At 53.8% G+C, this 20,800-nt stretch overlaps 1 protein-coding gene across 8 annotated transcripts in view; it reads left to right on the top strand.

The window, feature by feature from the left end:
* tjp1a (tight junction protein 1a) overlaps window positions 1-20,800 on the top strand; it is a 222,131-nt gene that overhangs the window by 21,888 nt on the left and 179,443 nt on the right. The window contains exon 1 of one of the 8 annotated variants that reach the window (XM_080216274.1): window positions 18,872-19,127. The exons of 5 other annotated variants lie outside the window; for them this stretch is intronic. In XM_080216274.1, the coding sequence (XP_080072400.1) occupies window positions 19,095-19,127 (33 nt within the window). In that variant the 5' untranslated portion in view covers window positions 18,872-19,094. Of the gene's footprint in view, window positions 1-18,871; window positions 19,128-19,789; window positions 19,870-20,002; window positions 20,129-20,800 lie in introns of those variants that run through there. 2 more of the 8 variants (XM_080216279.1, XM_080216278.1) reach the window with 2 other exon arrangements.

Raw genomic sequence — 20,800 nt, 5'->3', positions numbered from 1 at the left:
GTTCACCTGACGAAGGGGCAAACCCCGAAAGCTTGTGAGTTTACTATTGAATAAATCGGTTGGACTTAAACCTGGCGTTGCCAGACTTCTTACTGTGTTCATTCTGCTGTAACCTGCTTTTGCCCCAAGGCCCAGAAGAGGGCAGTGTTGTACTGCACTGCCTGGCTCATTGGCGTTGTGGTGCTGACCACTTGATGATTTGGGCAGTGATTGTGGAATTAAACAGAAATTACAGGATTAAAACGGGCCATTCGGCTCAGCCAATCTGTGTTTGTGTTTAATCCACCAAAAAGGCAACACCCTAATTCCATGTACACACCCTATTCCCACTTTAAGCACAGAGGAACTGGAAAGGATGCAGTTCAGATGTATAAGGATAATACTCGGTGGAGTGGTTAAAGCCTCAGGAAAGGATGAACTCCTGGGGTTCTTTTCTCTAAAAAAGAGAACAATAAGGGATGGCCTTGAAACTAAGAGGTCTGATTTTATCTTTCATTTATGGGATATGGGTAGGTTGCTGGCTAGGCCAACATTTATTGCCCATCTCTAATTATCATTAGAAGGTAGTGTTGAGTTGCCTTCTTGTACCACAGCAATCCATGTGGTGTAGATACAGTGCTGTTAGGGAGGGAGTCGCAGTGTTTTGACCCAGTGACAGTGAAGGAACAGCAATGGTGAGTGCCTTGGAGGGGAGTTTGCAAGTGGTGGTGTTCCCTAGCCTCTGACCTGGTCCTGCAGCCACAGTATTTATACAACTAGTCCAGTGCAGTTTCTGGTCAGTGGTAAGACGTCAGGATGTTGATAGTGGAAGATTCAGAGAAGTAATACCATTGAACGTCAGAGGGTGACAATTAGATTCGCTCTTGTTGGTGATGGTCATTGTCTGGCATTTGTGTGGCGTGACTGTCACTTGCAGATGGTCAAGCCAGGCCTGGATATTGCTGACATCTTGCTATATTTGGACATGGACTGCTTCATTATCTGAGGAGTTGCAAATCTGCTGAGCATTGTGCAATAATCAGCGAACATCCCATTTCTGACCTTATGCTGGAAGGATTGATGGAGCAGCTGAAGATGGTTGGTCTCCAACAACCATACCTATCTTCCTTTGTTCCAGTTATGACTCCAACCAGTGGAGAGTTTTCCCCAATTCCCATTGACTCCAGTTTTTCTCAGGCATCTTGATTCCAGACGCAGCCAAATGCTGTCAAGGGCAGTCACTGTCACCTCACCTCTGGAGTTCATATGTGTTGTTCATGTTTGAACTAAGGCTATAATGAAGGCAAGAACTAAAAGTAAATTACTGCACATGCTGGAATCTGAAACAAAAACAGAAAATGCTGGAAAATCTCAGAACGTCTGACAGCCTCCATGGAGAGAGAATAGAGCCAACGTTTCGAGTCTGGAGACCCTTCATCAGAGCTGAAGACAATAGAAAATAGGATGATATTTATACTGTTAGAGGGCAGGGGTGGGGGAGGGCGGGGATGGGGAGGAATTGACAAAGATGACAGGAAGACAAAGGGAACATAAATGGTAGTGATCATGGCTAAGAAGAGTGCTAATAGCGGCATTAAGAGATCAGAATGTGTTAATGGCAGGACGAAGGTAAGCAGAGTGTCAAAGGGCAACCTGAGACAGAGAACAGGTGGCCCCAGTGGAGTGAGGGGAAGGGAATCCACGGCAGCAGCAGGATAGAGACAGAGATCGAGCTTCTTAGACGGATGGAAAGATCAAATGATGGAAGAAGTTTGGGGGCATTTAAGAGATCCGTGGATAGGTTTATGGATGGAAAGGGTTTGGTTTAGGTTAGAGGGCATTGTTTTTTTTTAACTGGTTGGCGCAACATTGTGGGCCGAAGGGCCTGTTCTGCACTGTAATGTTCTATGTTCTATGAAATGAATCTAATGTCTTAATGTCTAAATCTAGACCAGACTGAAAGAGGTGCACATGAAGCATTGCTTCACCTGAAAAGGCTGTTTTGGACTTGGAACAGCGAGCAGGGAGGGCGTAAAGAGGCAGGTGTTGCACCTTTTGCATGAGAAGGTGCCGTGGGCAGGGGGTGAGGTGTTGGGTGATGGAGGAGTGGGCCAGGGTGTCCCAGAAGGAATGCTGACAGGGGGAGTGAGGGGAAGATGTGGAGTTGGCAGAAATGGCAGGGAATGATCCTTTGTGTGTGGAGGCTGGTGGGGTGAAAAGTGACGAAAAGGGGACCCTACCCTGGTTCTGGAAGGGAGGGGGGCGGTGAGAGCAGAGGCATGGGAGATGGGTGGAACATGGATATGGTAGAACTGATACTGAGTGTCTGTGAGCAAGTTATTGTCGAACGAGTGATGATTGACCAAACTATTGATGAGCCCCTACTTCACTTTATTGATGATCGAGAGGAGACTGACTGGGCAGGAATTGGCCGGGTTAGGTTTGTCCTGCTTTTTGTGTACAGGATATACCTGGGCAATTTTCCACATTGTTGGGTAGATGCCAGTGTTGTAACTGCACTGGAACAGCCGTGGATTCCCTTCCCCTCACTCCACTGGGGCCACCTGTTCTCTGTCTCAGGTTGCCCTTTGACACTCTGCTTACCTTCGTCCTGCCATTAACACATTCTGATCTCTTAATGCCGCTATTAGCACTCTTCTTAGCCATGATCACTACCATTTATGTTCCCTTTGTCTTCCTGTCATCTTTGTCAATTCCTCCCCACCCACCCTCTAACAGTGTAAATATCGTCCTATTTTCTATTGTCTTCAGCTCTGATGAAGGGTCATCCAGATTCAAACTGTTGGCTCTATTCTCTCTCCACAGAAGCTGTCGACCTGCTGAGAATTTCCAGCATTTTCTGTTTTTGTTTCAAATCCCAGCATTTACAGTAATTTGCACAAGTCTTCAGTACGATTGCTGAAATGTTATCAGGGCCCATAGTCTTTGTAATACCCAGTGCCTTGAGCTGTTTCTTGATATCACGTGGAGTGAATCGAATTGGCTGAAGACTGGCATCTGTGATGCTAGGAACCTCCGGAGGAAGCCCAGATGGATCATCCACTTGGCACCTCTGGCTGAAGATTGTTGAGAATACTTCAGCCTTGTCTATTTCACTGCTGTGCTGGGCTCCTCCATCACTGAGGATGGGGATATTTGTGGAACCTCCTCCAATGAATGATCTACCACCATTCATATCTGAGTGTGACAGGACTGCAGAGCTTTGATTTGATCCATTGGTTGTTACATTGCTTAGCTCTGCCTATCACTTGCTGTTTATGCTGTTATGCATGTAGTCCTGTGGTCTTCTGCATGGCTTCACAGTTTACACATAATTTTTAGGTACACCTGGTGAATAGGTCAAGTATATTTTTCCTTCTTGTTGGTTCCCTCAGCACCTGCTGCAGTCCCACCTTGTCCTTTAGGACCCAGTCAGCTTGCTCTGTAGTGGTGCAAACAAGTCAGTCTCGGCGATGAACAGTCAGCCATGAGTAAATGTGAAGAAGGTCATAGGATGATCACTCATAAATCGAATAGAAATTTCAGAAGAGACCTCTTTACCCAGAGAGTACGCTGAGTGGGAGCAAGTGACATCTTGTATCAGTCTGACCTGGTTATTTATTTGTTCATCTTGAGCCTCTGCATCCTTATCACCAAAGATCTGTCTCCAGTGCAGCAGCTATGTTTGGATTTTGTGGTTGTTGGGATTGGAACATGTGTCCTTGGCCTCCCAGCCCCTGTCTCTCAGTTGATTGATGTGTTGAGCTGATCTCTGATTAGGCAGGAATGTACCAGTTATTTCAGCAATCTGTCTGCCCAGATCCCTGGAGTATGTGAGGCAACAATTAAACAGCCTCAGCTCAGAATAACAAGTGCAAACATAAACATGGGCACACATGCACATACACACATATATATGTACATACACACAACAAACACACATGTACATACAACTACACACAAAATACATACATATATGTACATACGCATAAACACACAAAGCACATACACACATATATGTAAATACACATACAAACACACACAAAGCACATACAATACAGACATACTGGAAACAACGTATTAACATTACTTAACATTATTTTTATAAATGTAGTACAGGGGTGTTCAGATAAAGGTTAACATGGGGCTGGGGAACAGAACCACCCAATGGTATGATGTAGAAACACGATAGTGGTTTGTGTGCAGTGACATCTCGCACACACCAGTACCCAGCCAGCACCTGTGTAGGGCTGTACCTTGAAGATGTAGATAGTTATGAATAATTCATAAACAGTTTATCTTCAACCATGTGAGCTCACAGATACCTTAGTGAGACATGAAACAATCTGACAGTATGGTGCCAATGAAGGATGGCCTCCAAAATCCCAAAAGCACAAACAAGGAACTGCAGACTCACCCAAGTAAACTGTACCTAAATTGAAGACACAGCTGGAAATCACTTAAAAAAACTCCATTGCAAGACCTGAATGAGTGTAGAGTTAAGGAACCTAACCAGATCACAAAAACATGAACAAAATACAGTAAAAAAAAGGAGAAATGACCTTTTAAAAGTAGCAGCAATCAGGATCAGCACCAGAACATGAAAGCAAAGCTGGAGAAAGGCTTCAGGAGAGTCCATAGCTGGCAGCTGAGGTCCATTGAGAAAGTAATTCTTAAAACAGCAATCAAACTTTAAAAAAAATCTTCAATTACATTCCCTCAAAACCAAATATCTGTCCAGTTCCTGGGGTGATTGCTTTGAAGCATCCAGTAGCAGGAGCCCACTAAAGACTGTATTAATAGCAGCATGGAACACAGGTAGAAAAAGTTGAGGAGACTCCGACAGATTACAAGAAAATTCAAGACAAAGCAACTGAGCTGCACAAAGAAAAGTAAAACTTGTCGAGGACAGCACGGTGGCACAGCGGTTAATACTGCTGCCTCAAACTACCAGGGACCCAGGTTCCATTCCCAGCACGGTAGCACAGCGGTTAATACTTCTGCCTCACAGTACCAGGGTCCAATTCCGCCCTTGGATGACTATGTGGAGTTTCCATGTTCTCCTCGTGCCTGCATGTTTTCTCCGGGTGCTCCAGTTTCCTCCCATATCCCAAAGATGTGTAGGTTAGGTTGTTTGGCCATGCTAAATTGACCGTAGTGTCAAAGGGGATTCACAAGCTAGTGCAGCCTGAGTAGGATTGTGGTCGATGCAGACTTAATGGGCCAAATGACCTCCTTCTGCACTGTAGAGATTCTATGACTTCCAGATGCTAAAAGGATCTCTTAGTTCAATATTTGTTCCTCTGAAAAATTACAAAGAGAAACACAATGAATTTAATGTCACTCTAAATGGACTGAAGAACCAGTTGGCAGAGGAAACTTAGCAATGTTTAAAATTCCAAGAGGAAGGGATGAGATACCAGAAAGAGATTAAAGAGCGGAAGAATCAGCTGAATGGAAAAGAGGAGGCATTGAAAGGAAAAACCATAGAACTCTCCATGTAATGAACAGATAGTGAAGCCAAGGATAGCACGATTACAGAACTGAAACAAGTTAAGACTTTGACGGAGAGAGACCTGGCCAACAGTAAAACCAAACGAAGGATAAGGACAAAGCTCTGCTGCAGATTGAGAAAGAAAATACAGAAATAAGATCAAAAATGTAAATCCAACACTGAAGCTCAAGGAACTAGAGGGAAAAGCGCTGGACTCCTCAAACCTACAGAAAGACACTGGGTTGTTGAAAAACGACATGGTTGAAATGAAAATCAAGAATTCAAATGTCAAGAAAAAGTAGAATGCTTGCAGCTTCAGTCCAGCAGTCAGAAAAAGAGCCCTCTGCCGCTTCCGCAGCATCCCAAGGGACGTAGAAATTCTTACAAAGGAGTATGAAAAGTCTCAGAAATAAACGCAACTTCTGAAATGAAAAAGCTATATCTAAAACATATGAAGCAAATGTAGCAGGAGTATCCGAAGCAACATATAATGCAATTAATAATCATCAGGTCTTGATGTCCATGACCTCCTTAGGTACCCCTGCAAGTCTGATTGAGAACAAACCTGTCACATTTGTTCTTCTAACACAAAATACTTCCGTCGGTGCTACAGGAAATGATAACAATGGACCCAGTTCCCATTTCCCGATTGGAAACAATTGGACAGTTTCCGAGTCAATAAAACAGCTGCTGAAGAAATGCACTGTGCCTGGAACCACAAGCTGCTACATCAGGAGAAATATGAAGCACCAAGACATCTATGGGGAAGTGAAAACAGTCAATATTAGAGACAAACCCACTGAAACCAAGTGTATCTGAAATGAATAGTTCCTTCATTCCTCTGTCATCCCAGAGTGGGAGGATTTTCACTACTCACACTGCAGCAGTTCAAGCAAGTGACCCAACACCATCTTCTCGAGGGGTAACAAGGACGGACAATAAATGCTGGCTTTGCCAGAGATGTCCATATTCCAAGCTTGAGTTCTTTTAAAGAAGGTTTGACGCAAATTCAGAGGATTTTAAGATACAGGTTCACAGAGCATTAAAGAAAACCCTTCAGGTTAAGAAGCTTGTAAATAAAGCTAATGCAATTCTCAAAACTATCGCAAGAGGTACAGAATATGAAAATCAAGAGGTAAGGTAAACTTGCAGAAAACCTTACTGTGTCTGAAATGGAGCACTGTCCATTGTCTGGTCTATACTATCAGAAGGACAATATGGATGAGGGAGCATTGACTGGCACAACTTAGCACTAAGTTGGCAATAAAGGGCCATGGACTGGGTAGGGGGCATAGGTTGGTATGGAGCGTATGAGTGTAATAGGTGCATAGGTTGGCATGGAGAATGATGGTTGAGAGAGCAGTTAATAAAGCAAGCATGTGGCATAGAGTACAAAAAAGTCTGTTATGTTAAACTTGTGTAAGTCACTAGTTTGAGCTCAACTAGAATATTACATCCAGTTCTAAAGTGAGCGCCACACTTTAGAAAGGATGTGAAGGCATTAGAGAGGGTGCAGAAAAGATTCACAGGAATAGTTCCAGAGATGAGGAAATTCAGTTATGAAGATAGATTGGAGAAGTTAGGACTCTTTTCCTTCGAGAAAAGAAAGCTGAGAGGAGAATTGATGAAGGCATTCAAAATCACGAGGGGTGTAGACTCAGCAGATAGGGAGAAACTGTTCCTACTCATGGAAAGATTGAGATTCATCTGGGAGTACGGTGGAGGCAATTGACACATTGCAAAGGGAATTAGACCATTATCCAAAAAGGAAGAATGTGCAGAGTTATAGGCGAGAAAATGGCACGAGGCTGGTTGCTCATTCAGGGAGCTGATGCAAAATGTCAGAAAACCTGCCCCTTCCCCATTCTCCTCCCCCCGTCCCCCAACCCCGATCCCCCTCCCCCATCCCACTCCCCCCTCCCTCTCCCCGATCCCCCTCCCCCATCCCACTCCCCCCTCCCTCTCCCCCCTCCCTCTCCCCGATCCCCATCCCCCTCCCCATCCCCCCATTCCCCTCCCTCCGTCTCCCCATTCCCCCTGCCCTCTCATTCCCTTCCCACCATCCACCCATTCCTCTCCCTCGTTCCCCCATTCCTGTCCCCCTGCCCCCGTTCCCCTCCCCCTGCCCCCCCCGTTCCCCTCCTCCTGCCCCCCCGTTCCCCTCCTCCTGTCCCCCCCCGTTCCCCTCCCCCTGTCCCCCCCCGGTCCCCTCCCCCTGTCCCCCCCGTTCCCCTCCCCCTGTCCCCCCCGGTCCCCTCCCCCTGTCCCCCCCCCGGTCCCCTCCCCCTGTCCCTCCCGGTCCCCTCCCCCTGTCCCCCCCGGTCCCCTCCCCCTGTCCCTCCCGGTCCCCTCCCCCTGTCCCCCCCGTTCCCCTCCCCCTGTCCCCCCCCCGGTCCCCTCCCCCTGTCCCCCCCCGGTCCCCTCCCCCTGTCCCCCCCGTTCCCCTCCCCCTGTCCCCCCCGGTCCCCTCCCCCTGCCCCCGTTCCCCTCCCCCTGTCCCCCTCCCCCGTCCCCCCCGGTCCCTCCCCCTGCCCCCGTTCCCTCCCCCTGTCCCCCTCCCCCGTCCCCCCGTTCCCCTCCCCCTGTCCCCCCCGTTCCCCTCCCCTGTCCCCCCCGTTCCCCTCCCCCTGTCCCCCCGGTCCCCTCCCCCTGCCCCCGTTCCCCTCCCCCCTGTCCCCCTCCCCCTGTCCCCCCCGTTCCCCTCCCCCTGTCCCCCCCGTTCCCCTCCCCCTGCCCCCGTTCCCCTCCCCTGTCCCCCTCCCCTGTCCCCCCGTTCCCCTCCCCTGTCCCCCTCCCCTGTCCCCCGTTCCCCTCCCCCTGCCCCTGTTCCCCTCCCCCTGTCCCCTCCCCCCTGTCCCGTTCCCCTCCCCCTGTCCCCCTCCCCCTGTCCCCCCCGGTCCCCTCCCCCTGCCCCCCCGTTCCCCTCCCCCTGTCCCCCCGGTCCCCTCCCCTGCCCCCCCGTTCCCCTCCCCTGTCCCCCCCGTTCCCCTCCCCCTGCCCCTGTTCCCCTCCCCCTGTCCCCCTCCCCCTGTCCCCGTTCCCCTCCCCCTGTCCCCCTCCCCTGTCCCCCCCGGTCCCCTCCCCCTGTCCCCCCCGTTCCCCTCCCCCTGTCCCTCCCGTTCCCCTACCCCTGTCCCCCCCGTTCCCCTCCCCCTGCCCCCCCCGTTCCCCTCCCCCTGTCCCCCCCGTTCCCCTACCCCTGTCCCCCCCGTTCCCCTCCCCCTGTCCCCCCCGTTCCCCTCCCCCTGTCCCCCTCCCCCTGTCCCCCCGGTCCCCTCCCCCTGCCCCCCCGTTCCCCTCCCCCTGTCCCCCCCGTTCCCCTACCCCTGTCCCCCCGTTCCCCTCCCCCTGCCCCCCCGTTCCCCTCCTCCTGTCCCCCCCGTTCCCCTCCCCTGTCCCCCCCGGTCCCCTCCCCCTGTCCCCCCCGGTCCCCTCCCCCTGTCCCCCCCATTCCCCTCCCCCTGTCCCCCCGGTCCCCTCCCCCTGCCCCCGTTCCCCTCCCCCTGCCCCCTCCCCCGTCCCCCTCGTTCCCCTCCCCCTGTCCCCCCCGTTCCCCTCCCCCTGTCCCCCCCGTTCCGCTCCCCCTGCCCCCCCCGTTGCCCTCCCCCTGCCCCCCGTTCCCCTCCCCCTGTCCCCCCCGTTCCCCTCCCCCTGCCCCCGTTCCCCTCCCCCTGTCCCCCCCGGTCCCCTCCCCCTGCCCCCCCGTTCCCCTCCCCCTGCCCCCCTCCCCCGTCCCCCTCGTTCCCCTCCCCCTGTCCCCCCCGTTCCCCTCCCCCTGTCCCCCCCGTTCCGCTCCCCCTGCCCCCCCCGTTCCCCTCCCCCTGTCCCCCCCCGGTCCCCTCCCCCTGTCCCCCCCGGTCCCCTCCCCCTGTCCCCCCCATTCCCCTCCCCCTGTCCCCCCCGGTCCCCTCCCCCTGCCCCCGTTCCCCTCCCCCTGCCCCCTCCCCCGTCCCCCTCGTTCCCCTCCCCCTGTCCCCCCCGTTCCCCTCCCCCTGTCCCCCCCGTTCCGCTCCCCCTGCCCCCCCCGTTGCCCTCCCCCTGCCCCCCCGTTCCCCTCCCCCTGTCCCCCCCGTTCCCCTCCCCCTGCCCCCGTTCCCCTCCCCCTGTCCCCCCCGGTCCCCTCCCCCTGCCCCCCCGTTCCCCTCCCCCTGTCCCCCCCGTTCCCCTCCCCCTGTCCCCCTCCCCCTGTCCCCCCCGGTCCCCTCCCCCTGTCCCCCCCGTTCCCCTCCCCCTGTCCCCCCCGGTCCCCTCCCCCTGTCCCCCCCGTTCCCCTACCCCTGTCCCCCCCGTTCCCCTCCCCCTGTCCCCCCCGTTCCCCTCCCCCTGCCCCCCCCGTTCCCCTCCCCCTGTCCCCCCGTTCCCCTCCCCCTGTCCCTCCCGGTCCCCTCCCCCTGTCCCCCCCGTTCCCCTCCCCCTGTCCCCCCCCGGTCCCCTCCCCCTGTCCCCCCCGGTCCCCTCCCCCTGTCCCCCCCGGTCCCCTCCCCCTGCCCCCGTTCCCCTCCCCCGTCCCCCCCGGTCCCCTCCCCCTGCCCCCGTTCCCCTCCCCCTGTCCCCCCCGTTCCCTCCCCCTGCCCCCCCGTTCCCCTCCCCCTGTCCCCCCTGTTCCCCTCCCCCTGTCCCCCCGTTCCCCTCCCCCTGTCCCCCCTGTTCCCCTCCCCCTGTCCCCCCCGTTCCCCCTCCCCCTGTCCCCCCGTTCCCTCCCCCTGTCCCCCCGTTCCCCTCCCCCTGTCCCCCCCATCCCCTCCCCCTGTCCCCCCGTTGCCCTCCCCCTGTCCCCCCCGTTCCCCTCCCCCTGTCCCCCCCATCCCCTCCCCCTGTCCCCCCGTTGCCCTCCCCCTGTCCCCCCCGTTCCCCTCCCCCTGTCCCCCATCCCCTCCCCCTGTCCCCCCGTTCCCCTCCCCCTGCCCCCCTCCCCCGTCCCCCTCGTTCCCCTCCCCCTGTCCCCCCGTTCCCCTCCCCTGTCCCCCCGTTCCGCTCCCCCTGCCCCCCCCGTTGCCCTCCCCCTGCCCCCCCGTTCCCCTCCCCCTGTCCCCCCGTTCCCCTCCCCCTGCCCCCGTTCCCCTCCCCCTGTCCCCCCGGTCCCCTCCCCCTGCCCCCCGTTCCCCTCCCCCTGTCCCCCCCGTTCCCCTCCCCCTGTCCCCCTCCCCCTGTCCCCCCCGGTCCCCCTCCCCCTGTCCCCCCCGTTCCCCTCCCCCTGTCCCCCCGGTCCCCTCCCCCTGTCCCCCCGTTCCCCTACCCCTGTCCCCCCGTTCCCCTACCCCTGCCCCCCCGTTCCCCTCCCCTGTCCCCCCCGTTCCCCTCCCCCTGCCCCCCCCGTTCCCCTCCCCCTGTCCCCCCGTTCCCCTCCCCCTGTCCCCCCCGTTCCCCTCCCCTGCCCCCCCCGTTCCCCTCCCCTGTCCCCCCCGTTCCCCTCCCCCTGCCCCCCCCGTTCCCCTCCCCCTGTCCCCCCGTTCCCTCCCCTGCCCCCCCGTTCCCCTCCTCCTGTCCCCCCGTTCCCTCCCCCTGCCCCCCCGTTCCCCTCCCCCTGTCCCCCCCTGTTCCCTCCCACTGCCCCCCCGCCCCCCCCGTTCCCCCCCTCCCCCCCCCCCCCCCCTGTCCCCTGCCCTGTCCCCCCCGTTCCCCTCCCCTGTCCCCCCCGTTCCCTCCCCTGCCCCCGTTCCCCCTCCCCCTGTCCCCCCTGTTCCCCTCCCCTGTCCCCCCCGTTCCCCTCCCCCTGTCCCCCCCCCTCCCCTCCCCCTCCCCCCCGTCCCTCCCCTGTCCCCCCCGTTCCCCTCCCCTGTCCCGGTCCCCTCCCCCTGTCCCCCCCCGGTCCCCTCCCCTGTCCCTCCCGGTCCCCTCCCCCTGTCCCCCCCGCTCCCCTCCCCTGTCCCTCCCGGTCCCCTCCCCCTGTCCCCCCCGTTCCCCTCCCCCTGTCCCCCCCCGGTCCCCTCCCCCTGTCCCCCCCGGTCCCCTCCCCCTGTCCCCCCCGGTCCCCTCCCCCTGCCCCGTTCCCCTCCCCCGTCCCCCCGTCCCCTCCCCCTGCCCCCGTTCCCCTCCCCCTGTCCCCCCCGTTCCCTCCCCCTGCCCCCCGTTCCCCTCCCCCTGTCCCCCCTGTTCCCCTCCCCCTGTCCCCCCCGTTCCCCTCCCCTGTCCCCCCTGTTCCCCTCCCCCTGTCCCCCCCGTTCCCCTCCCCCTGTCCCCCGTTCCCTCCCCCTGTCCCCCCGTTCCCCTCCCCCTGTCCCCCCCATCCCCTCCCCCTGTCCCCCCGTTGCCCTCCCCTGTCCCCCCCGTTCCCCTCCCCCTGTCCCCCCCATCCCCTCCCCCTGTCCCCCCCGTTGCCCTCCCCCTGTCCCCCCCCGTTCCCCTCCCCCTGTCCCCCATCCCCTCCCCCTGTCCCCCCGTTCCCCTCCCCCTGTCCCCCCATCCCCTCCCCCTGTCCCCCCCGTTGCCCTCCCCCTGTCCCCCCGTTCCCCTCCCCCTGTCCCCCCATCCCCTCCCCCTGTCCCCCCCGTTCCCCTCCCCCTGTCCCCCCATCCCCTCCCCCTGTCCCCCCCGTTCCCTCCCCCTGTCCCCCCATCCCCTCCCCCTGTCCCCCCCGTTCCCCTCCCCCTGTCCCCCCCGTTCCCCTCCCCCTGTCCCCCCGTTCCCCTCCCCCTGTCCCCCCGTTCCCCTCCCCCTGTCCCCCCCGTTCCCTCCCCCTGTCCCCCCATCCCCTCCCCCTGTCCCCCCCGTTCCCCTCCCCCTGTCCCCCCGTTCCCCTCCCCCTGTCCCCCCCGTTCCCCTCCCCCTGTCCCCCCCGTTCCCCTCCCCCTGTCCCCCCGTTCCCCTCCCCCTGTCCCCCCGTTCCCCTCCCCCTGTCCCCCCGTTCCCCTCCCCTGTCCCCCCATCCCCTCCCCCTGTCCCCCCCGTTCCCCCTCCCCCTGTCCCCCCCGTTCCCCTCCCCTGTCCCCCCATCCCCTCTTGCACCCCTCCCTCCCACCGGTAGATAAACAGTTTGTGGTTAATCTCCCGATGGCAGATTAATTGAAATGAATTTGTGTTTGTTACCGTCACATGAATGCTGATTAAAACAGCTGCAGCCGCCATCCGACCTCATGTCAAACCGTGGAAACTCACAGGCGCAGGTGGGACCTGGCTTTGAGGCTTCGAGCTGCCATAGCACTGTGCCAACCTCGTTGCAATGTTAGTGGAATGTTACACTGCTGGGGCTGTTGGGTTAGTCTGGTGGGTGGGCACCTCCGTAATCACCACGACAGCACCGTCAGACAGGGCTCAACATTCGGGCAGCAATCAGTATTGTGACCAGTACAGGGGTTGAGGGAGGGGAGGGGTTGGTATTGTGGTTTTCTGCCCCTAGTGGGTGCCACCTTTATCCAGAAGCACAGTATTCTGCAGAGCTACTCCTACAGAGCTGAACATTTAGGAAACAGCAGTTTGATTGGGGTTGGCAGTGGCAGGGGGCAAAGGGGTAAGGACGGGGGAACACACAGGGAGGCATTGAGGAAGGAAGACTATGCAAGAGGTTATGGGAAGAGGAACACGTGGGGCGGGGGTGACAATGGGGAAGGGGCTGGATCTCGGGGGGGGGGGCGAGGATAATGGAAGGCAGAGGGGTGGAAGCCAGAGCCCAACAAGGTAATTCAAAGACTGACAAAAAAGGGGGGTGAAAGAGAGAGTAAATGTAAGAAAGGGAGAGGATTTACACAGACTCTGGAATAGGAAAGAGGGATGTTGTTATTGTGACGGAGGAGGGAGGGATCACATGGATACTTATCCTGGTAGGGAGGTGGGAAAGGAGGCAATGTCGTCTTCAGCGATGAGGATCGTAGGGAACTCTGTAATAGGCAAAATCCTTGGACTGGGGCTTTGCAGTCATGAGTAAGAGAGGGGTGGGGGGAGGTGGGAGTGGATGTGTGGACACACAGTCAAAAGTCAGAGATGGAGACGGTTATTGGATGCAGCGAGCCACACTCCAAGAATATGGTGCACTCTAGATCCAGGGAGGGGCAAGAGCTATAAGGGAAGAGTGACAGCTTGGTTGCAGGCCTGTCTCACTTGCCGTCATGGGCTTATTGTCTCTGGGCTGCAGATTTATTGGTGATGATAACTGGAGGCATCTGCAGTTGGATTTGGGATACACATAATGAAAGGGGTTTATGTGCACTATGTGTAGCAGAGGGAGGTGTGTGGTGGGATTCAGCTCAGCTGGTGACCATGCACGCAGTCTCTAGATGGGGTGGATCGAATCCATGTGAGCCATGGACACGTCACCAGTGATGTGCTCGTGGAGGTAAGTAGCTGGGATCCAGTATTACTCGGGAAGGCTGGAAAATAACAGGAGAAGCTGCACCTTCACATCATGAGGTTCAAGGAGTATCTCTGGCCCATGGACTCTGGGAGAGGGAGGGTCAAGGTTTGTTTCAAAATGGTAGTGTAGACCCACCATCTACTGTCTGAATCACGGTTCATCTTCAATTCAAAATCTATCCTGAACAGGAGGGGCAAAGTGGCATCTTTACAGCTGCTATAGGTAACAAGTTGTGAGCTTTACTATCCTTACCCATTCATTTCAGACAGAAGCTAAAAGCAAAAATGGACTCAGGTTTAATGCTGCCTCTTTAAGGGCCTGGATGCAATGGAGGAGGCAAAAGAGGGAGAGGCGCTGGTAAGCACAGCTCCAGGACGAGGCCCAGGAGGAGCCCAGGAGGATGGCCAAAGCCAAAGGGAACAATATATTCAACAACAGAGTACAGAGCTTCAACATACACAACAACAGAGTACACAGCTTTTTGAGCTAGGAAATTCAGAAGATTCATAACTCTTCGAGTGAAGCAAGTTCTCCTCATATGAGCCATTCTTGTCCAACCTCTTATACAGAGAATGTGACCTTCTGATCCAGACTCTAAACAGAAGAAACAGCCTCCCAGGATGGTCCTGTCAAAGTCTTCTCGAAATCTTATATGTTTCCAAGGCCCCTTTGATTCAATCTGAAAGAATGGACTCTTACTGGGAATGAATTCCATCAAAATGCAGAAACCTTGATTTTATAGTACGATTGCAGAATTTATAACTCATGTTGTCGAAAATGCATTTTGCATGAATCAGTGCTCTTGAGAGAGGAGGAGGGATAATTGCAATAAACTTTCAGACATATTTACAGATGATTTTTCTGTTTAATTGATGGATAGGATATGATTCCCCTGTGATTTTGCATCCAGTTGAGTTACAGAGTCATAGAGGTATACAGCATGGAAACAGGTTCTTTAGCCCAACTTGTCCATGCCCTTTTTTTAAAAAACCCCAAAGCTAATCCCATTTACCTACATTTGGCCCATATCCCTCTATAACCATGGAAACATTTAACTGTCTAAATGCTTTTTAAAAGATAAAATTGTACCTGCCTCTACTACTACCTCTGGCAGCTTGTTCCAGACACTCACCACCCTCTGTGTGAAAAAATTGTCCCTCTGGACACTTCTGTACCTCTCCCCTCTCATCTTAAACCTATACCCTCTAATTTTAAACTCCCCTACCTTTGGAAAAAGATATTGAATGTCAAGCTGATCTGTGCCCCTCATTATTTTATAGACCTCTATAAGATCACCCCGCAGCCTCCTACACTCCAGAGAAAAAAGTCCCAGTCTATCCAGCCTCTCCTTATAACTCAATCCATCAAGTCCCAGTAGCATCCTAGTAAATCTTTTCTGCACTCTTTCTAGTTTAATAATAACCTTTATATAATAGGGTGACCAGAATTGCACACAGTATTCCAAGTGTGGGTCTTACCAATGTCTTGTACAACTTCAACAAGACATTCCAACTCCTATATTCAATGTTATGACCAATGAAACCAAGCATGCCGAATGCCTTCATCACCATGCTGTCCACCTGTGACGCCACTTTCATAGAACATAGAACATATAACATTACAGCGCAGTACGGGCCCTTTGGCCCTCAATGTTGCAGCAACCTGTGAAACCAATCTAAAGTCCATCTAACCTACACTATTCCAATATCATCCATATCTTTACTCAATGACCATTTAAATGCCCTTAATGTTGGCGAGTCCACTACTGCTGCAGGCAGGGCATTCCACACTCTTACTACTCTCTGAGTAAAGAACCTACTTGACATCTGTCCTATATCTATCACCCCTCAATTTAAAGCTATGTCCCCTCATGCTAGCCATCACCATCCGAGGAAAAGGGCTCATACTGTACACCGTATCTAATCCTCTGATCATCTTGTATGCCTTATTAAGTCACCCATTAACCTTCTTCTCTTTAACGAAAACAACCTCAAGTCCCTCAGCCTTTCCTCATAAGACCTTCCCACCACACCAGGCAACATCCTGGTAATCCTCCTCCGCACCCTTTCCAATGCTTCCACATCCTTTCTATAATGCGGCGACCAGAACTGTACACAATACTCCAAGTGCAGCTGCACCAGAGTTTTGTACAGCTACAACATGATCTCACAGCTCCGAAACTCAATCCCTCTGCCAGTAAAAGTTAACACACTGTACGCCATAACAACCTTATCAACCTGGGTGCCAACTTTCAGGGACCTATGCACATGGACACCTCAATCTCTCTTCTCATCCACACTACCAAGTAACTTACCATTAGCTCAGTACTCTGTATTCATGTTACTCCTTCCAAAGTGAATCACTTCACACTTTTCTGCATTAAACTCCATTTGTCACTTCTCAGCCCAGCTCTGCAGCTTATCTATATCCCTCTGTAACCTGCAACATCCTTCTGCGCTGTCCACAGCTTCTCCGACTTTAGTGTCATCCGCAAATTTACCAGCCTATCCTTCTATGCCCTCATCCAGGTCATTTATAAAAATGACAAATAGCAGTGACCCCAAAACAGATCCTTGCCATACACCACTAGTAACTGAACTCCAGGATGAATGTTTCCCATCAACCACCACCCTCTGTCTTCTATCAGCTAGCCAATTTCTGATCCAAACTGCTAAATCACCCTCAATCCCATGCCTCTGTACCTTCTGCAGTAGCTTACCATGGGGAACCTTATCAAACACTTTACTGAAATCCATATACACCACATCAACTGCTTTACCCTCATCCACCTCTTTGGTCACCTTCTCAAAGAACTCAATAAGGTTTGTGAGGCACGACCTACCCTTCACAAAACTGTGTTGACTATCCCTAATCAAATTATTCCTTTCTAGATGATTATAAATCCTATCTCTTATAATCCTTTCCAAAACTTTGTGCATAACAGAAGTAAGGGTTGTCTGTACTCCCCTTCTTGAACAAGGGGATAACATTTGCTATCCTCCAGTCTTCTAGCACTATTCCTATAGACAATGATGACATAAAGATCAAAGGCAATGCCTCTGCAATCTCCTCCCTAGCCTCCCAGAGAATCCTAGTATAAATCCCATCCCGCCCTGGGGACTTATCTATTTTCATACTTTCCAGAATTGCTAACATCTCCTCCTTATGAACCTCAATCCCATCTAGTCTAATAACCTGTACCTCAGTATTCTCCTCGACAACATTGTTTTTTTCCTGTGTGAATGCTGGTGAAAAATATTCATTTAGCGCTCTCCTATCTCTTCGGACTCTATACACAACTTCCCACTGCTGTCCTTGACTCGTCCTAATCTTACCCGAATCATTCTTTTATTCCTGATATAGCTATAGAAAGCTTTAGGGTTTTCCTTGATTCTACCCTCCTGCCTCTTCTTAACTCTCTCTTTAGGTCCCTCCTCTTTTCAAGGAGCTATGAACATGTACCCCTAGGTCTCTTTGTTCTGTAACTCACTCCAACGCCCTACCATTAACTGAATTGGTCCTGCCCTGGTTCAATCTACCAAAATGCGTCATCTGGCATTTGTCTAAATTAAACTCCATCTGCTATTCGTCAGCACACTGGCCCAATTGATCAAGATCCTGTTGCAATCCGAGATAACCTTCTTCACTGTCTACTATGACACCAATCTTGGTATCATCTGCAAGCTTACTAACCATGCCCCCTATATTCTCATCCAAATCACTAATATAAGTGGGCACTGATCCCTGAGGTACACCGCTGGTCACAGGCCTCCAGTTTGAAAAAAACAACTCTCTACAACCATGTCTAGCTCCTCCCAAGAAGCCAATTTTGTATCCATTTAGGTACGTCTAAGTGTTGAGTTCCATGGCTTACAGATTCAGGTTCCCTTTTTGGAACAATTCATACTGACAGTTCACAACTGACACCAATCTTTGCAATGTTCTGGTTTGATTTCTGATTTTCTGTATCCACAGTACAGTATTTTGATTTATGTGTGAAAGGGGAAGGCAAAAAAACCGCAGCAAGTTGTAGCTGAGATATTTGCGGTCTATGAGTTTCCTGCCACATTTCCCACTGTCACTGAGATTAGTCACATCAAATGCAACCGGTCCAGCCTGACAGATGTACAAATTCCGATGTTGCTTTAGATATTTATTTGACTTTAAAGTTTATTTATTCGTGTCACAAGTCGGCTTACATTAACACTGCAATGAAGTTACTATGAACATCCCCCAGTTGCCACACTCTGGCACCTGTTCAGGTCAATGCACCCTAACCAGCACGTCTTTCAGAATGTGGGAGGAAACCGGAGCACCCAGAGAAAACCCAGGCAGACACGGGGAGAACGTGCAGACTCCACACAGACAGTGACCCAAAGGCTGAGATTGGAACCCAGTGAGGCAGCAGTTATGAAGCATCAGCTGGGGAGCAATTGCAACAGTCTTGGAGCAGAGTCAAAAGGAAGTGGTGCACAGTTGGATGAGTGGGATTTTGTCCATCAGAATAACAATAATTGCAACAATTTATTGTTTTAAGAAAGAAGTTGAGTTCCATTCCAAAAAGCTTTGGGATGCGCTGCAGCTGCCTCTCCCAGGGAAACTGCCCCCTCCTGTCAATCACCTGGAGTTGCTATGGGACCAGGGGGTGGGGCTTGCCCCTGTCAATCACCCAGAGTTGCTGTGGGACCAAGGGGTGGGGCTTGTTTCTGTCAGTCACCTGGAGTTGCTATGGGACCAGGGGGTGGGGCTTGCCCCTGTCAATCACCCAGAGTTGCTATGGGACCAGGGGCTGGGCTTTCCCCTGTCAATCACCCGGAGTTGCTGTGTGACCAGAGGGTGTGGCTTGTCCTTGTCAATCAGCCAGAGTTGCTATGGGACCAGGGGGTGGGACTTGCCTCTGTCAATCAGTCAGAGTTGCTATGGGACCAGGGGGTGGGACTTGCCTCTGTCAATCAGTCAGAGTTGCCATGGGGCCAGGGGGTGGGACTTGCCTCTGTCAATCAGTCAGAGTTGCCATGGGACCAGGGGGTGGGGCTTGTCCCTGTCAATCAGTCAGAGTTGCCATGGGGCCAGGGGGTGGGACTTGCTCCTGTCTTTCACTCGTGCCCCAGGCCGCTGCTATTGGTCGGTGCTGGAAGCCCCGCGGCCTTGTTGTTTTGTGTTTGTGAATCCGGCCGCCAGAGTTGAGAAGTCGAGGTCTCGGGGAGCGGAGTGAACTGGGCGGCTTCACTGCTGGCCTTCTGGGGGATGCTCGGTTCCAGTTTGTGAAGTGAAGCAGCGCCGCGGAGCCAGGCCGGCATTTGCACTTTTACCTCAGACTAACTGCGAAACAAGATGTCCGCCCGGGCGGCCGGAGCAGCGGGCAAGGTGGGGGGGAGAGGGAGGGGAGAGGAAGGTGGGGGGCTGGGGGGGAGAGGCGGGGAGAGGAAGGTGGGGGGCTGGGGGGGAGAGGAAGGTGGGGGGGGGGGGGGCTGGGGGGGAGAGGAAGGTGGGGGGTGGGGGGAGAGGAAGGTGGGGGGGGGAGAGGAAGGTGGGGGGGGGAGAGGGGGGGGGGGGGAGAGGAAGGTGGGGGGGTGGGGGGCTGGGGGGGAGAGGAAGGTGGGGGGGTGGGGGGAGAGGAAGGTGGGGGGGGAGAGGGGAAAAAGGTGGGGGGAGTGGGAGGGCGGGGGAAGGGGGGGTGACGAGGGGTACACGGGGGAGGGGGGTAACGGGGGAGAGGTTTTGTGTGTGTGTGCCGGGGGAGGGGTAGTTAGAGAGTCAGGGCCATTGGGGTGAGGAAGGGGTCGGGGGTTACTGGGGGTGAGGGTGGGTTTAGGGGTTGTGGGTGAGGTGACTGGTCACTCCTCGGGTAGCCGCTCCATGGTTCTGGGAAAGGCATCCTGTGGGCGGTGGGCCACTCCTCTGGAGCCTCTGGTCAAAGCGGCTGGGATGAGCCAGTGAGTTAATGCACTGCAGCCTGAGTGTGGCTGAATTCCTGCTGGTGACTGTTTACTCTTCCCAAGTACAGTCGGTGTTTGCTCCTTGGGTCACCACTGTGATCGTTTGTAAACTTTCACTTAACTCCTGTCGGTTTGACGTTTGAATTAAAGTTTCTCCTTAATTCTGAGAGGTCAGTGATGTTTGGCAGGCCCACTATGTCGATTCGCGGCTTATTTGTAAAAAGGCATTTGGCCAATACAACTTTGATTCCTGTGATGTAACTTTATGGTATGCACTCAAAACCCAGTGGAGAGAGCAAGGGCGCGATGAATATTTCTGCTGTGTAAGGTTATCTGCATCGTCATGAAAGTTGTCATCAGGAGCCTTAAAAGATTCTCTATCGGTAAACAGCTGTGAACACGAAAATCTGAGCGAGTCTGCCAGTTACTGTGGGTATTCACCGCTCCTGAATTCTTTTGAGTTGAGCTAGATAACAGACTGAACTCATGACTGTGTTTTCTCTCTTGTGCTTTTATTATATTGAACCAGTTACATGATTACATTTTCAAATTTTGCGTGGGAAATACGTTTTTTAAAGGTGGTGGTACTTTGACTCCGTAGGAAAGTGACAAACTTTGCTTAACAAGGAGTTAAAGGATTGATTTGAACTCGGGTCACTGGGAGTGAAAGGTGATGCTTGAGTCTAGATCTTTGTCGGAGATTTCTGGATGTAAATATACTTTGAAAATTGTTCACCCTGAAAACAAGGCCTATGTTCGTGTACAACAACTGGCAGTTGTACAGCATCTTTAAATGAGTGAAATGCAGCTAAGGTCAGAGATCTTGGAAGATAAGTTTAAAAAAGGGAGAGATGTAGCATGATTTAAGAGCTTTTTGAAAGGGAAATGTGGGGATATGGTGGAAAAGTGGGAGCAGGGGGCACAACTGATCCGAGTTGTAAGAGTGAAGGGTGCAGCTGGGATCTAAAGATAGAAAAGATTGAAAGAAGGCAAAGATGGATTTGTAGCCAAAACTTTTGAACTGCATGTGCTGAAAGAAGCCATAGCTAAGCACAAGAAGTTAAATCATAATGCAGTTGGATTTTAAACCTATATATTGGG

This window comes from Carcharhinus amblyrhynchos, chromosome 32, assembly GCF_965287045.1.
Source record: "Carcharhinus amblyrhynchos chromosome 32, sCarAmb.v2.hapA, whole genome shotgun sequence".
Classification (NCBI taxonomy): domain Eukaryota; kingdom Metazoa; phylum Chordata; class Chondrichthyes; order Carcharhiniformes; family Carcharhinidae; genus Carcharhinus; species Carcharhinus amblyrhynchos.
This window is presented reverse-complemented; position numbering and strand designations above follow the sequence as displayed.